The sequence below is a fragment of the Cornus florida genome, unplaced genomic scaffold, assembly GCF_030987335.1.
Source record: "Cornus florida cultivar Cherokee Brave unplaced genomic scaffold, ASM3098733v1 CherokeeBrave_3.0.0_Hap2_Chr02, whole genome shotgun sequence".
Classification (NCBI taxonomy): Eukaryota; Viridiplantae; Streptophyta; class Magnoliopsida; order Cornales; family Cornaceae; genus Cornus; species Cornus florida.
The window spans coordinates 82,299,140-82,317,535 of record NW_026775572.1 but is presented as its reverse complement, the minus strand read 5'-3'; the positions used below and the strand labels follow the sequence as shown (position 1 = coordinate 82,317,535).

General features: G+C 38.0%; 1 protein-coding gene across 1 annotated transcript; it reads left to right on the top strand.

Annotated features, from left to right (window-relative positions):
* The first annotated feature begins 17,432 nt into the window (after nucleotides 1-17,432).
* On the top strand, nucleotides 17,433-17,958 carry LOC132296469 (uncharacterized). The gene is made up of 2 exons (XM_059794669.1): nucleotides 17,433-17,437; nucleotides 17,631-17,958. Exons 1-2 carry the CDS (start codon nucleotides 17,433-17,435, stop codon nucleotides 17,956-17,958), a joined length of 333 nt encoding a protein of 110 aa, XP_059650652.1.
* Nucleotides 17,959-18,396: the final 438 nt, after the last annotated feature.

The window sequence follows — 18,396 nt, the reverse complement described above, 5'->3', positions numbered from 1 at the left end:
TTATTCTTTTCATTATGCCACCCAGTGTACGATGATAATAATCAAAATTTGGCACGTCAACCCAGGCAGTCCAATATGGTGTTTTCCATCTAGCGATGCTTGTAATGTCGTCCCTGACGTACTCCCTTTTGAAATGAAGTACATTCACCAAGAATTCCCTTATAACGTCATTGCCAAAACATCCAACTACGGCCTCGCTCTTCCTGAGCGAGTAAGCTCAAAACACAAACGATGAGGTTTTGCCCGGAAACGACTATGCACGCAAACGTAACTTACCTATTTAGACGTGCTACAATGGTCCATGGCTTAAAAACATAGCCAACGCAAATGACGTTCTGGGTTGATTTTGACTGTTGGTGTAGAAAGAGTTGTTCTTTTCGATTGAATTTACAGAGAGATGTAGTCGGCGAGGTCGGAGCTTGAATTGGAAAGATTGCCACTGTGATTGACTTTTTTTTTTTTTTTTTACTTTTTCCGGACTCTATTGCCTTCTGTGCTTGAACTGGCCACTGCCCTCTATGGTTGAATGGGAAGGATTTTTTTTTATATATGAAAGAATAAGAATGGAATTCCCACACCCGTCTCGAATTCTCCGAATTATGCTTACGGTTGACGAGATCTGAATTCTCCGAATTCTAAATCCGTCAGATCCGGCCACAATCGAACAACTCGTTGTTGCGTAGATCTGAAGTCACTTCCGTCAAGGTAAAATATTTTTTACGAATTTGTTCTATCATGAAAAAGTAACAAAAACCCTAGAGAAATCGCAAACAGAAACCCTAAAAGAGATAATGCGATTATATGAGGGTAGAGTAGTCATGAGAAATTTATTGGGTTTGCTTAAACCAAATTGGCCCCACTACCCCTAGCAAAAGCAATCCCCTTAGCAGCCCAGACCCCTAAGCCCCCTGGGGGAACACCTACTACCGCTTGGCCAATCTTCAGTAAGAAACTATGCAAAGGGGATGTTTCAAAAATTTTATTAAACAAACTTATTTTTAAAAATTACTTATAATGTTCTGCTGAATTAAGAAATCAAACAGGCAAATCTTCTATAGCATTATTTTAGTGAATTATGTAGAATCAAGCTGAAAGGAGCCAAGGGGCCAAGGGGTTGTACACACCACGAAACGATCTGAACTTGTCACAAAAAAAACAAAAAAAAAAACACCACGAAACGATCTGAACTTGTCACAAAAAAAATAAAATAAAATAAAATAAAAAATAAAGAAGAAGAAGAAGAAGAAGAAGAAAGAGAGAGAACCATGGCACAAATATTAATTTATTTCTTTAAAGTTGAAACAAACATGCATATGGATTACAAGAACCGAAACACTCAACTTCCTTTTTGAAGATGAGAGATTATAGGATCGTATCATACGGGTTAATGTTATGGCCTAATGCTCATTTGATACAGCGTCTAGAGCAGTGAACATGAGGAAAAATGAAAAAGGTGACGGAAAAAAAAAAGAATTGAACAGCAAAACAAAATTCATGAAATAGACTCCTTTTTTTATTATTTCTTTTGTTTTACGATTGGTTTTTAATATTATTTTTTTTGTTTTACGTTTCTGTTTGGTAGAAAGAAAATTGAATGAAAGGGAAAAAAACAAGAAATGATGTGAAGGGATTGCGTTTCTTATTCTGTTTAGTTGAATAGAAGGGAAAAGAAATATATAATATCTAGTATTATTTGTTTGGCATTTTTAGATTATATTTGAAGGGATAAATTTTTTTGATTTATCTATTTTCTTGTGTCAAAGGAATGAAAATTTCTGATTTATCTTATTTTCTTATGTCAAAGGCAAAAAAAAAATTATTTCCTTTCCTGGGGAGGTAATTAAGGAAATCAAAATGTAAAGTGAAAAATCATTAAAAAAAAGTTTTTCGGTGGTCATACAAATTAATCAATGAATTGTTTATTTGTGATTTAAATTACAAGCTCATCTTGTAAAATTTCTGTAACTCAGACCAAAAAAAAAAAAAAAAATAGCATTAAAAAGTGGTTGTGTGTGGGACCAAGTTCTCCGGCTGGCACGCCAGGTATGGTGCACCTGTTCATCTATTTGCAACCAATGGGGGTTCATTTTTCCTATGATTGTGGGGCCCCTCCATTTTAAGCCCTGATCCAGAGTGGTTTTTGGTTGGCTATCCAACCCATGGTGGGTTGGCCCTCTCTAACCCGGAGGGAACCACCTCACCCACTTGCACTCGAGCTCAGTCACTACAAACAACCATTTTAATGCCCACTAGGTTACAAGCTCACGCCACTGAGCCTGGCAATCATAAGTTGCAAAAAATTTTATTATTAAGATATATGTTATATTATATTTTATCAATGTGGGATTCGTTTACCCTTTGAACACAGAAACAAAATGTAAAGTGAAAAATCATACAAAAAAAAAATTGAAGTGACTGTGAAGATTACAACAACCAAGTAAAACTGGGGCTAACCAGCTAACTGAACTAAAATTATTGTTGTAAACCTATGGCTATGACTATGATAATATATATAACTTTGATAATGTAACTTGATTTTTTTATTTTTTATTTCAAGGCAAGCAAAGAGAATTCATTGAACTATAAAATATTATTACATTTTGAGGCTGCACAACAAGAGACGATCATTAGGGAACTCAGCTGCAGAAAGAACTTCGATTCTCTTACATAATTTGAACAGTTTGACAAGTCTGTTTTTTTATCGGAATGGAGTGTTTTTTGGGTGGAAACCATCCATTGAGTGCACCACGATTTTTCCTCAAGTAAAAACCCACTCGAGCTTATCCCACAAGTTGGAGGCCAGCTGCGTGCCTAAAGATAAATCGGACATTTATATGCGACGGGGGTTGAATTTTGGATGTGGTGATTGATTGATAGGCTATTCTCTTTGCTCAATTGTATACTGTTAACCCTATAACTTCACAACATAGCATTCGTCTAGAAAAGCTGAGAGAAGAATGTTTATCTTCGAGAACCAGTCTTGTCAAAAAGATTTGAAAAAATAACAACCATTATTGATTTGGCACGATACAGATGCCTCTACGTTGGTGAGGAGGAACTTCCTGATACACACTACGCATTTTCTATGAATATATAGAAAAGTGAAAATTGAGAGGGTGTAGATGATGCAACATGTAAAACATGTGGAGCTAGTTGAAACATGTCTAAAAGCTTGCAAAATAAATGGGGAAGAAGTGTATCGGTTGTATTGGCTTGTTTCATTTGATGTTATCTTTGGAGAACTCATAATGACTTTATCTTCCATGAGAAATGTTAGGATGTTTCAAGTCATCATAAAGAAATCTATTTTTCTACAGCTAATCCTCTGTTCAGCTTATTTTATGATTCCCGGTTTCATGGCATCTCCCTGCAACAGAGGTATGGAGTGAGAAGACTCATTTCAGGTTTTCAAGCTGGGGATACAGTTCGCGTTATGAGGCAGGGTGTGGAGTGGAAAATTCCATAGCATTGGTTAACTGATAATGCAAATACGGCTTCCGAAGATGAAGGGCAATGGAAAGATGGCCAATTCTGTTTCAAGGTGGCCTGGAATCTTAGCAGACATCACAGTAATTTGGTTCCATAGTTTTCTTCGGTTTGGAATGGCAGTAGGCCCGGAGTCTCTGTCTGTGCAGTCCTGATTTCGCAGCAGGCCAGTAAGTCTTGTAAATCTGCGGAGACAAGGTTTGATACACACTTTGATTTGCCACGATTGCTTCTGTGGACCAGACACAAATAACCATTTGTTCTGGACATGCGGCTTTGCTAGGCTAGTGTGGGAATGGTTTGCTGAGCTATACAAATGGGAGGTAATGGAAATTCACGCTTTAGCAGCTGACACAGAATGGTTTGTCACTCATTTTCATAATCTACTCCGAGGAGTAAAGTTTCAAGATGTTTTTTCACCTCAATTATTTGGAGTATTTGGAATCATAGGAACAGAGTTCTACATGGTGGAGTCCCTATTCATGCTTCTGAAGTGGCAAAGGAAGCATGTTTTGGGAGCATTTCTACGAGGGCGGTCAAAAAACTAGACAGAACAGTACTTGAAATGAGGAACCTGCAAGCCCTACTGAGTTGCAGAAACAGCAACCTCTTGAGATGAGTGGGAAATGTTAGGGGGGCATATTCTAGTGAGGGCTTCATAGCATGATTAAGAAGGATCAAATGAAGATGTTCTCAAATGCCACGGGAGCTCAAATGCACAAGGCTTTGGTATGTTAAATGCAGTTCAGAGAACTGTGCAACGGGGATAACAAGTGTCTGAATGTGATGCCAAAATTTTTAGTGTCCCCTATTTCAACTTCTCATTTCCTGTATCATCCTCTTCGGTACACGGAAGAAAAATTCTACCCTATCAAAGTTTCGAACCCGCGTCAATACTGATTTAGAATCTCCAATTCTTTGAAGCACCAATTCATGAAATTCATGTAACAACACTACAAGGCACATCCTCTTATCACAATCAGCCCAAATACCCAAGAATTCACATAACAAGAACAATATTCACAAAATGGTGAGTTTGAATCATTACTTATTTCCCCCACTTTCCAACAAAACATCGATAACTCCAGTGACAAAATGGCCAAATGCTCTCTACTATCCACTTGCAGATCCAAACAGAAGCAAGCCATGCTAAATGTAGGACATCAAGTCGGGGAATACATTTTTCTGTGTCCTGGCAAATTGTCATACAGGAGGATGAATATTAACATAATCTTCCTTTTTACAGTTCAGATGTAACTACGAGAATATTGTTGCAAGTTAAAAGAAAAAAAAAACTTTCAATAAAAACCCATTACGCAAAGAGACATTTTTCTAATTATGACGTCTTCTTGTTTTACTTGTTCTATCTCTCCCTTTTGTGTCTCTCAGACAGTGCATCCTTCAGCACGGAGGACACAGTACGGAGTTGAATGTAAACAATACACAGGCACTGCTACACCCCAAAATGGTACAAGTGGAAGTCTGAAATACTTGGTGTCACTAAGAAAATCAACTAAAGGGACAATCAAGTTAGATTATTAGGACTAATGTTGGTCGGTTTGATTACAAAGTCAATAGCTGCAATTTTTAAGTTTTCTTTTGTTTGTTTTACTAGAAGGTAGTTTACATTAGTCAATGATCAAATCAGAATAGCTAAAGCTACAAAAACATGTTCCTATAACGATTTCGTTTCAAGGGAGCATGTCAACTTGAATTGGAGCAATAAACTATAACAGAGTTTGGTCCATTCATGTATAGATAGATGAAAGCAATAAACTATTAATTGTCCCAAATTTTAGAATAATCGTGTAAATATGTTCGAATTGTAACTTTTCTGATGAGTTCCTAGTAGATCCTATGCAAAGCATGAGAAAGATATGGCTGCATTTTCTAATTTTGTTGACAATATGTTTTGCATTCACCTAAGAAATTTCAAGAAGTCCCAGCTCCACAAAAATTAGGATTGTGTCTTGTGGCGTACTGAGCCAAGTATTCAATACCGTCTTTCCATAACCATAAAGAAGTGCACAAAAACTACTAAAAGGAAGCGAAATTTCTAACTCGTGGAACTTGCCATCCATCATCAGTGCGGCTTCCACCAGTTATTATCATCAGACTAGTTTGATGATGAGCAATAGCTCCGTTCTTCCACCAACGAAAGAGGTCTAGACTCTCCCTGCACTTTGATTTCTGCACACCTACATCAAGATTCATAATATAAGAGCGTAATCTGCAAATAAATAGCAATAAAGATCTTCTGAATAAATATTTCCCATTTCTTCATGCAATCCACACAATAATTGCAGTAGTAGTTACAATTCTTTGAGCTTCAGTTTCACCATCTATGGTTCATTATATATTATAGCCACCATGAGTAAAACACTTGGCACTTACATAAAACCAGAACTACATAAATGTAACATTAAAATTCTCTCTGAGCAATATTTCACAGAAAGACTTTTTGTTTTGAATAACTATATTAACTTCAAATAATTCGCTGTAACTTCTTGAGTGCTATGTTGCTTTCTTTTATATACTTTTTTGTGAAACAACTTGCATGACTAATTTAAAGCTAAGATAGGATTTCCTAGAAAATTTCCACACCAATAAGCCAAACCATATAGATTTAATATTAGCAATTTTCAACTATGACTATTGCCCAAGTAAAAAAGCCTCTTATTACAACACCGCAATACAGATAAGACATTTTTTTAGAAAACAGTTTGTTTATGGAATATTAATACATCAATCTCTTATATTTTGAATAAACCAAATATTATTAATCATAAAAGAGATAAACCACTAATGGGAAGGCTGAGATATTTTTTTCTTATGAAAATAAAAAGAATAAGATATTTTTAAGGAAAAAAAAGAAAAGAAAAGAAAAGAGTGAAGTAGTAAACCTAAAAATAGAAAAAGAATTAATCAAAATAGTCTTTACCCAAAAGAATAGACTCCTTCAAACAACCTCACCTTAAACATCCATTTTATCATTGCTGGACTTGTTAATTCATCTAATCACCGTACCTAAAGTTGTGAAAAGATCAACAATCTCTTTCATTGAATGTTTGATAGTGAATCTAGAGTCTGCATGCTAAGACAATTCAAGACTAATTTTTGTAGTGTCTCCAGAATTTCCCCCGGTTACCAATTGGCCTGTATTAGAAAACTTGAGAATCAACAATCTCTTTCTAAAATATCACATTTCTAAAATATATAGTGCACGCCATCTATACAATCTTCAGTCCTTACATTTAACTATATACATATATATACATATCTCTATATACATAGCAAATTTAGATTAATCAATTGAATCCTGCTTTTTTCTTTCATTTCTACTGTATCTGCAGTGTGTGCATGGGATGCATCTCGTTCAGTTGCTTTTTAGTGGACTCACTCTTATCAAAAATATTATTCCGCTAACAGTCTGCAACTTGGTTTATTTTAGCCCTTTTATTTTACATCCAAGAACAAATTATATTATTATTGTCATTAGTATGACTACAATTTTTTACAAAGGGGAAGCAAGGAAATGAATGAAAGCACTGGTAAATGTTGATGGTGTAATAAGATAATGCAGTCTCATCTCCACTTTGACATGAACCAAATTGATATAAAGAAGTGTACAAGGAAGAAAGAAGAGGAGAATAAAGAATACGGATAACAACACGTAATAAGGGGCAGAATCACATGAGGTCTAGTTCTTGATGTAGTTTGAATTTTTTTTTTTTTGTTTCCCCTTTATTTGTTGTTTCATTTTTATTTTCCCATTTCTGTATTTTCCAACTGTATTTAAAGTTTTAAACTAACCTTGACGTCATGTGAAGCACATAAGGCCATAACTCTAAATCTGCATTGTTTACCGGTAAGGATTAAAATCTCTTCACATAAAGATAAAATGAATTATTGCGCATTATATAAGCATGGAAAAAAGAAAGAAAGAAAGAAGAAATAAATTAGCATCATCGAGGTAAAAAGGGAAATTGATAAGAGGGAGGAACAATGTGCATCAAATATAAGATCCATAGAGCAAACATACCAATGCTCAAATTGATCTGGTACTCTTTATTCAACCTGGAAACAATAAGTTATAGAAGCCATACACAAAAACGAAATCCTAATTAAATTAAAATCTTCAAAGAACCCAAACAAGAACGAATAAAAAACTGAATCAAAACTCTCAACTTCATGTAATCTTCAAATTAGTTTAGTAGAAACTTCCTGTCAGTAAAGGGCGGTTAATTTGAACCACTATCGGATTTTTTGTGCGTGCACGCACACATTAGCAGCTTTCAGATGTTTTAGCTAATTAAATTAAAATGTTCAAAGAATCCAAACAAGAACGAATAAAAAACTGAATCAAAACTCTCAACTTCATGTAATCTTCCAATTAGTTTAGTAGAAACTTCCTGTCAGTAAAGGGCAGTTAATTTGAATCACTATCGGATTTTTTGTGCGTGCACGCACACATTAGCAGCTTTCAGATGTTTTAGCTAATCTTCATGTCCAAACGGTAAGAACAAATATCCTATACACTTTGAAAACTAAGACAGGAGAGCAATAGCAATTGTGCAGCTCTAGTTAATTGTTTTGTTATGGCTTATTCTTTAAGAAGGTCAAACAACCTCACAATAGGGTGCAAATCAGAACATTTGTCAGATTAGTTTTGGGGGCCAAAGTATGCGCACTCTGATTTATGTATAGGAAATATTGCATCAAATGTATAAATGACAAGTGGAACGTGACAGTGTTTTGACTCATCTGACTTGCACATTTTGTTAATGACCAGTGGAAAGATATTATAGAGAAAAAAAATCTAGTTGTGGACTTAACATTTATTTCAATAATCTCAATCACAGACAAGTTACTTTGAGTTTTAGTATGAAAGAAACTTTGCAGTGGAGTTACCTAAAATTGAACAACAAAAAATAAAAATATAAAAATAAAATCAAGAAAAAAACACCATTACAATTAAGCCAGTTTAATTTTAGATTCAGTCCAAAAAAACTGTGCATTGAAATTGTTCTTACAAATTCATCTATATCCAATATTCCATTAAATATTTCCCACTTTTATAAGCATGGACAAAAAGTTTGATTATCACTTGCAAATATTTATCTATGTTCTCATAATCTACAATGTCTATGGATGAAATACAACAAAAAGTGAGAATAAGATTTCATCATTAAACTTTTTAGTTATTTTTTTTAGTGCTAAAGTGACTGTAAATTACGAACAAGCACATATTTACCTTGAACTTATATTCAGCACCACCACATTATCTCCAACAACAGCATCCTTAAGTGAAATGAAGCTTGGACTATAAGCAATTGCATCGAATTCTGATTTAACCCCATGAACTCCAAGATATTTGAATTTTGATGTTTTAGGGTCAAAACAAACCAGAGCACTTTCAGAATAATTAAACATCAATATTGCCCCATCCTTTAGGGAATTCATTGGCAGATATAAACAGTTAGACAACCTCTCATCATATAGGGTATCGATAGATAAGATTTTTGTCCAAGATTGTTGAACACCATGTTTCTTCATAATCCATACATGAATAAAAGAATTACTGTCGGAGGCATCACAAATGCATAGACAGCCTTGTAATACTCCCATGGACACATTAGCAATCGTGCTCAAACCAACCGTGTCATCACTTTCATGAGAAGGAAAGGGAACTGATTGGAACTGCTCGTCATCAAGGTTAAAAGAAACTATTTAAACTGAAGTGTTCATGTCATTATGGAACCAATAAAGAGCTCCCTTCAAATAGGTTGGAAATGCTAGCTTATAATAGGGAACATCGCCCAAGCTTTCCCATGACCCTGAGCCAAGTGTGTATCTCAGCCTTAGTACAGTCACATTCTTCCTTGCCGGTAATGGGATTGCGACTGTATTGATTAACTACTCTTATCACCTTGTATTGGTTAGTTCTTGGATTGAAGCCCAACCCACAACTAACGATATATTTGCAATTCCCGTTACTCCAATCATCCACAGCCACTGGAAGGTTTACATATTCACCTGTGATTGGATTACACACAACAATAGAGTCATTACATTGACCCCATGGGTCAGACAAGCAAAGAAAACCATTGCATGAATTCACAATTTTGAATTTGTGATGATTAGGTCTAACTTTGATGCAGCGTTTCCTCTTAACTCCATTTGGGCCCTTAGGGAGGCAACACATTTGGGCATCAACTCCTTCACTGTCGAGCAACATTTCAGGATTGTGCAATGGGATCTTCAATTTGGTTTCGAGCTTCATGTTAACAGCGCCCTTCGAATTGTGGAAATTTTCAAGCTCAACCAAGTAAAGAGTTCTTGACACACGTGTTGAGGGCCTTATATCCAATTCCGTTCAAAGTAGAGGGCAAGGCTCTGCTTGCTCGAATTGCAGCTTGCCAAACTGAGGATCCAGAATAATACTGCGCCAAGTTTTGCACACGCAGTTGCAAATGAGAATACTCTTTACACCCAGTCTTAGTAGAATATCGACCACTATAGGACTTGGAAGATCTATGAACGAACAATCCGATATCTGAATTTGTTCATAGTCAGACTTCTCTGCTTCTTTGTCGCCCACCTCAGTTAAATTCCTTCTCTTTTTCATGGCTACTGTTGTATAAATCACTAACAATGGAATCCAAAGTCAAAGAGGACTAGACACCCAAAATAAATAAATAAAAAAGAAGAAGACAGACGATTACTAAAAGCACCAACCCAGTAAAATGAGGGGAAATATTTGTGTTGTCACTTATCAGACGCTGATGTGACACGTTGACAAGTCAATACAACCCTAGCTAAACTTTTCATGGCAAGTTGAAAAGTCAAAAGTCTCCAAAGATCAAATCTTGAACACCCTAAACCCTGGCATCGCCCCAGGCCCTCAAGCTTCGAAAGATCAAATCTCGAGCACTCAAAGCTCTGGCATCGCTCTAAGCTCTTAAGTCTCGAGAAATCAAATCTCGAGTACTTTAAGTCCTGACATCACTCCAGGTCCTCAAGCCTCGAAAGATCAGATCTCAAATACTTTAAGTCCTGGCATCGCTGTAATACCCCTAATTTTAAAAGGATAGTCTCAGTATTTATTTATTTGTTTTAATTGTATTTTTAATTATTTAATTGATTATTTGACTAATTACTTATGCGTTTAATTGAATTAGGTATTACTTGATTATTTGATTATGTGCCTATATATTATTTGTATTTGTCTATGTGTTAATTGTTTAATTAGATTATGTGCTTAAATGGTGTTTTGATTAATTGTAAATTAAATGTTTTCTTTTCTTTTATTATTTTATTTTATTTTTCTTTTATGGTTATGGTTAGTAGTAATGGGCCAACCAATTGGGTCCCATGGACTACTTGGATAGGAGGTTGGATGTGTATGAATTACCTATGGATAGTTGTGTATGTATATATATAGATATATATTATATACATATATAAAAAGGAAAGTAATTTATTAATTACTTTTATGGTAACTTGGGTAGTAATATTTAATCTGATGTATATGTTTTATATTTAAATAATAAAAATATACATAGATTTGATACGTGTTATGTTTTAAGTTACTTTATAATATTATGGTAACTTAAGTATTATTGGATAATCCATTAATAAATAATGGAATGTGTATAATTTACTTATTTAACAAACATATACATAAATTATATACGTAACATATTTTACTTACCTTTTTAATATATATAAAAGGGAAAGTAATTTATTAATTACTTTTATGGTAACTTGGGTAGTAATATTTAATTTGATGTATATGTTTTATATTTAAATAATAAAAATATAAGTAGATTTGATACGTGTTATGTTTTAAGTTACTTTATAATATTATGGTAACTTTAGTATTATTGGATAATCCATTAATAAATAATGAGATGGGTATAATTTATTTATTTAATAAAGATATACATAAATTATATACGTAATATATTTTACTTACTTTTTTAATATTTTAATATATTTTTTTTTAAGTTAACTTGGATTGGGAAAAGGGTTAGGGTTATTTTATTTAGCCTATAAATATATAGCTATAAGTTGTAAAAAGGGGTTAAAAATATTCACGTGATATGTTCTAGAGAGAGAGAGTTAGAGAGAGAAGGAGGAAAATGAAGGAAGGAGGAAAAAAACCATATAGAGAGAAGATTAAGGAAGAAGAAATTTAATTTTCGATCCGAAAGTTTAAGGCAAGTTCTTCTTTTATCTCTTTCCCTTTGATTCATGTTTCTATGCATGCCTAGGAAATTCCAAGATTTATTAAACACATAAAATTAAATAATTATGCATATTTAATTGGATTAGAATATAGGTTTTATGAAATTGGTTCATATCTGTTCTTGTGTTATGAATTGATAAGTGCATGATTTTGATTTGATTTTCGGTGTGAATTTTTATATGTTTACATTATGTATTTTTCATATCTATGGAATGATAGAATGTAGAAACATGCCTAGGATTCCTGAACATTAAATAGGAACTAAGTTTGGGTTTAAATAAATTTAAATAGACTCAATCATAATGATGCTTGCTATTTGAATGTTTTAAACAAACGAATGAATTTAATCTTTTAATATATTTTAGCAATTGAGATTAAATATGTAGGATGAATTGGATATGGAGAATACTTATTTGACGATATAATAAAATATCATCATATGTATAAGAATCAGTTTATGTATGACATATGATATAGGAAGCTTAAATAAATAATAAGTCATTCCTATTTTGTGATAACTTGATATCATATTATCATAGTTATTTTTAGATTGTTTGATGTATTTCCTTAATCATTACATTAATTGTTGGATTGTGCAGTTTAATGCACCGGTATGGGACGGTAGCATTCTAGGGACAGATTAACTTATCAGTTAAGTCCTACCTATTTTATATAAGGGAATGGATTAACTAAAATGTTAAATCCTACTTATATTCAAGTCAGGTCAGCTGAACAAGTTGAATGACTTATAGAGGATTAATTTATTATATAAGGGAATGGATTAACTAAAATGTTAAGTCCTACTTATATTCAAGTCAGGTCAGCTGAACAAGTTGAATGACTTATAGATGATTAATTTATACTGAATAGGATGGTTACTAAATTATATATATATAAGTATGGTACCATGATATGAGCTTGAGTCTCAGGATCAGTGGTTAGGGCGCGTATATCGCCAGGGATGTGTAGCTAGATATAGTGTAGTTGTGTACCCTGGTAGGTCTAGGTACTCATGCCCACTATATGTGCGTTTTGCATGTTGCCTACTATTTAGGTTGAGACAACCCTATAGCCTAGTGATATTCCTTTAGTGTGTGTATATATATATACGGACTACTAATTATTGTTGGATTGACTAGGATGTATACGTGTATCGTATCTCTGCTTGAACTGTAGTAAAGTAGAACTTGTTTGTGGGCCTAACCCACCATTATTTTTCAGGAGTTTGTTAGGAGTAGAGGTTGTTCGTGCTGAGCGGGGATCAGTCTACCTCATTCTTCCGATGCTGCATAGGAGTTCCTTTATGATTCAGTTTCCTGATTTAGACAGTTATTGCTGTCATTTGTTTAGTTTGGATTTTCTAGGAGTCCACACAATATGGATTCCCGAGTTATATTTTGGAGGATCAGTTGTATCAGAAGAATTTATTAATTAATGGAAATATATTATGAGATTTATTATTAGATTATCATTTTAGTTTCTTGTCAGCATTTTATTTATTCTTCTTTATGTTTTTTGTACTCTGTGTTCGTTTATTGCCGATTTGTTTTTGATATCCTCGGGTATTCGGGCGTGGGCCTGGCCAACCCGCATTCGGAAATCCGGGGGTATCACAATCGCTCCATGCCCTCAAGCCTCGAAAGATCAAATCTTGAGTACTTTAAGCCCTGGCATCGCTCCAGGCCTTCAAGCCTCGAAAGATCAAATCTCCAGCGCTTTAAGCCCTGGCATCGCTCCAGGCTCTCAAGCCTCGAAAGATCAAATCTCGAGCACTTTAAGCCTTGGTATCGCTCCAGGCCCCCAACCCTCGAAAGATCAAATCTCAAGCACTCTAAGCCCTGGCATCGCTCTAGGCCTTCATGCCTCGAAAGATCAAATCTCGAGCGCTTTAAGCCTTGGTATCGCCCCAAGCCCAGTAAGCCTCAAGAAGCTGATCTTCGAGCATTCCAAATCCTGGCGCCACACTAGGCCTATCAAGTCTCGAGTATCCCGAATCCTGGTGTTATGCCAGACGATGCTATCCTGAAAGAGCGAAGCTCCTTAGCATGAGATGAGGTAGGATCTTTGTGTTATAGGAATCCATGTTTGGAAAACTTAGGAGGATCTTGGATTGGTGGATAAGAAGTCAAGAAGTGCCTTCACTCTCGGTAAGGCCCAATTAACAAGATGATGGGATTATACACGTTGTGACAGCAAACCTTAAAATCACAATTAATGCTATGTCAGGCTTGACCAACCGAACGGCCAAGCAACATTTAATGCCCCTGATTAGGGGAGAAGTGACATGGTAACATGGGACAAGGCTCAAGGAAAGGATTAGACCCTTCAGACTCCTAAATCTTCAGGATTACTCACGTAATCCGGATTGGGGGTGATGCATACGAGGAACCATGCATAGAGGGGACCATTGGATAATGGCCAATGAAATCTTGATCTATAAATGGCACTGTCTTACGAGGAAAGAACAAGCTCTCCTGAATAAAAGAAAAGCTATCATACTATATACTCGCCCTACCACCATCTTGATCGAGTTAGTTGGTCTTCTTCTCTTCCTCCTACACTGAGCATTTCCTCTGTTTTCCTTCGTATTTGTGTTCCTAATATCTCTTTTTATTGCTATTTTATTACCTAGTAAAAAAGAACCCCTACATTTTGGCGACTCTGCTGGGGATATCAGTGCAAGCAGATGGAATCACAAGATACGCCGACTCACCATTCAGAGCCCTCTATTGGTGGTGGTGGTGGCGTTCCTCTTCAATCCTAGGCATCGTCACATGCTTCCAATGCTCGTGCACCACATATCACAATGCCGGAAAGTTCAGTGGCCCCTTTTGTTCACGAGGAGTTATTGCAGTCCAACCGTGATCTTAACGACCGCCTTGATAGGTTGGAAGCCTTGATCAGGCAGAGTGCACGAGCCATAACTGTTTCTCCCACTAGAGTGGCCCTTCCTGAGCATGACCAGCCAGGTAGTTCGTCTACTCGCGTGCCACCGCTATGGTATCCGTCGACGCAAGCCCAAGCAGCCCCAAAGCTCACCCCAGTTCAAACAGTTCCACCGGCAAACCCCTCCCTGGAATATGTCACTAAATCTATGCTACGTGATTTTTTTATAGAGCATGCCCCATCGGCTGCACGTGCGTTAGTTTTGCGGACAGAGCCTCTGTACCCAAAAAGCCTGGCTCAGACACAATACCCACAGGGGTACATCATCCCAAAATTTCCCAAGTATGACGACGTCAAAGGGGATGCCGATGAGCACTTGCAAAGATTCGTGGAATCTTTAGGCCAACATAGCCATGACGAAATCCTACGCTTGCGAGAATTCGCCAAGTCTCTCACCGGGCTCACGTACAGATGGTTTCGTAGTCTCGAGCCAAACTCGGTCACCACTTGGCAACAACTCTCCCAGAAGTTCCATAACAAGTTTGGTCAAGCCATCGAGAGGGTCACTATTCTCTCTCTCACCAAAGAAACGCAAGAATCTTACGAGGAACCCCTCAAGTTCATTTCTCGTTTCTAGACCCGTGCGAGGGAATGCTTCAAGGGTAGTAGTGAAAGGGATCTGGTTGATATTTGCATACAAGGCATGACTAAGACCTACAGGATACACTTGGTCAATCTGGGTCTCAACAGCTTCAGTGATCTCACCACAGCTATACGGAACATTTGTAAAGATCTTAAACCTCCCAAAACAGAGGTTGCTGGACAGGTCACTCGTAAGGACACGCCGGTTGCTCCTCACAATGATAAGGCCAAAAAGCGTCACGAGACAGATGTTAGGGCCAAGGGATCTCGAGCTAAGCGAATAAATGATCCTCCCCCATTCCTGGTATGTATGGAAGAAGTTGCCAGTACTCTCGAACAGTGGGTCAAGCATGGTGTAGTCGTGCTACCCGTCCCTCACAAAGAGCCAACGGCGCAGGATCGTGCAAGTCCAAATTTCTGTATCTTCCACCAAGCCACTTCACATCCAACAAGTGCATGCAGGACTCTGAGGTGAATTTTTCAACAACGGCTCGAGGGTGGTGATCTTGAGTTGACCGCGCCAAAGGATGTGCGGCGCAATCCGTACCCTCGTTATCGCGGTGTGGCTGTGGTCACGTATTATGAAGAGTTTGAAGAAACCAATCCCACACAATCAAAGGTTCAAGCGCAATACGGCGAGGAAGAGTGCTGTACAGCCGCTTTGTCAAGTCAACCCTCCTCTCACCAGGCTCTATTGACCATTTCTTTCTCTGAATCTGACAAAAAGGTCTCTACCCCTCAGAATCGTCTACTTTATGTCACTGTGCAACTCAATGGTAGGGAGTTCTGGCGCGCTTTTCTCGATAACGGGTCTTCCATCAACATCATGCCTTGGGCTACCTTTCAGAAAGCTGGTTTGCCCCAAGATGTCCTTGTCAAAGAAACCATTGAGGTCTATGGTTTCGGCAATGACTCTTGGCTATGTAAATGTTGATCTTGCGGTTGGTAGATTTCAAGCTCCCACTAAATTCCATGTCATCAAGGCTGATACATCCTATCATGTGCTCATCGGGCGAGCGTGGATGCACTGTTTCGGCTTAGTAGCTTCAACCTACCATCAATGTTTCAAAGGCATCTTGGGTAACAAGGTCGTCACGGTTCCGTGCTCTGATAAGCCTTTTGCCAAGCATGAGGCACACTTTACTGAGTCTCTCTTCTTTGATGAGTCTGATGATGAGGATAAAGAAGCAGAGGCGCATATAATTCGTACTTTGCTACCCAAGTGGGAGGAGGTACAGCAAGGCATTTTTTACCTTTCACAGCCGTATGTTCCGCGTCGCGGTGCAGAAGCTGCTACCCCGCGGGAGTGCAAATGAGTGAGGCTGCCGAATGGGCGATATGTCTATCGCTTATGATGGTGTACGGGCTTCGCCTTGGCGAGCCCAGTTGTTGAGCCTACGAGTGTAAAGGAGGAGCCACTGCAACTGCCGGATCTTGAGGAAGTTAATCTCGCCCCTACAGGACGAGAACCACGGGCAACTTTCGTCTCCTCGCAATTGGACCCATCGTTGCGTGATGGCCTTATTTACCTCCTGAAGGAATTCTCGGACGTCTTCGCATGGACCTATAGCGAGATGCCAGGACTTGAACCCCAGCTCGTGACACATCATCTCAGTACCATCCCAGTCTCGCGCCCTGTCAAACAAGCACCTCGCGTCTATAGACCTGAGCTCGAGCTTCAGATTAAGACAGAGGTCAAAAATTTACTCGTTGCAGGGTTCATTAGGCCAATCTTACATCCAACTTGGCTGGCAAATATTGTTCCTGTGAAGAAGAAGAACGGACAAATTCGAATCTGCGTTGATTTTCGCGATCTCAACAAGGCATTCCCGAAGGATGATTTCCCTCTTCCTATCATTGACACGCTGGTTGATGCAACGGCCAGACATTCACTTTTTTCCTTCATGGATGGGTACAGCGGCTACAATCAGATACGGATGGCCGAAGGAGTTGCCCACAAGACTGCTTTTGGGACACCACTTGGTAATTTCCACTACACTGTCATGTCCTTCGGGTTAAAGAATGCTGGAGCCACATATCAAAGAGCCATGACTGCCATCTTTCACAATATACTGCATCACACGGTGGAAGATTATGTTGATGACTTCGTCGTGAAATCCAAACGATGAGAGGATCATCTCCACGATTTGCGTCGCGTCTTTGAGCGATGCCGTATATACAATCTATGCATGAATCCCCTTAAGTATGTGTTTGGGGTATGTCGCGACAATTTTTTGGGCTTTTCGGTGCATCGCCAGGGAATCGACCTCGACCCCACTAAAGCTCGTGCAATCACAGATATGCCCCGCCCTTGCTCCTTCAAATAGCTCAAAAGCTTTTTGGGCAAAGTTTTGTATTTGCGTAGGTTCATACCAGCTCTCGCCGAAGTCTCTCATCCTTTTAGCACTTTGATCAAAGGCAATGCCAAATTCCTTTGGACAGCGGCTCATCAAGCAGCCTTTGAGAAGATTAAGACCATTCTTGCCTCCTCGACCACCATGCACCCACCTGTTAGGGAACAGCCTCTACTTTTCTATCTCACTTCAACTGACAAGTTTATTAGGGCCCTTCTCGCGCAAACAATCGACGGGCAAGAACGACCAGTCTATTATCTCAGTCACCTTGTACGCGAAGCTGAGGCTCGCTATTCAGCCATTAAGCGTCACTGCCTCGCCCTTGTTTTCACTGCATAGAAGTTTAGGCATTATTTCATGGCTCATCGGATCCATTTAATCATAAAGTGCGACCTATATCGGCACCTCCTCTCTGAGCCAATCATCTCAGGGAAGGCGTCGCGATGGCTTTTAGCTCTTTTGGAGTTTGACATTACCTGTTATGCACCGCAGGGTATTAAGTGCCAAGTTTTAGCAGATATGCTCGTGCAGTTCCCCGAACAGAGGCATAAGCCCCTCGATGAAGCATTACTCCTTGACGAACTCCAGGTGGCTGCCATTGCAGACAGTCACGGCGAATGGAAACTAGCTTTTGATGGGTCTTCGACTAGCACGGGTGGCAGGGCAGGCATTGTTCTTACCTTGCCAACTCAGTAGGTCACTGCGGCTTTCAAGCTGGCTTTTCGTTGTTCTAACAATGAAGCTGAGTATGAAGCACTCATTCTTGGCCTCCTCGTA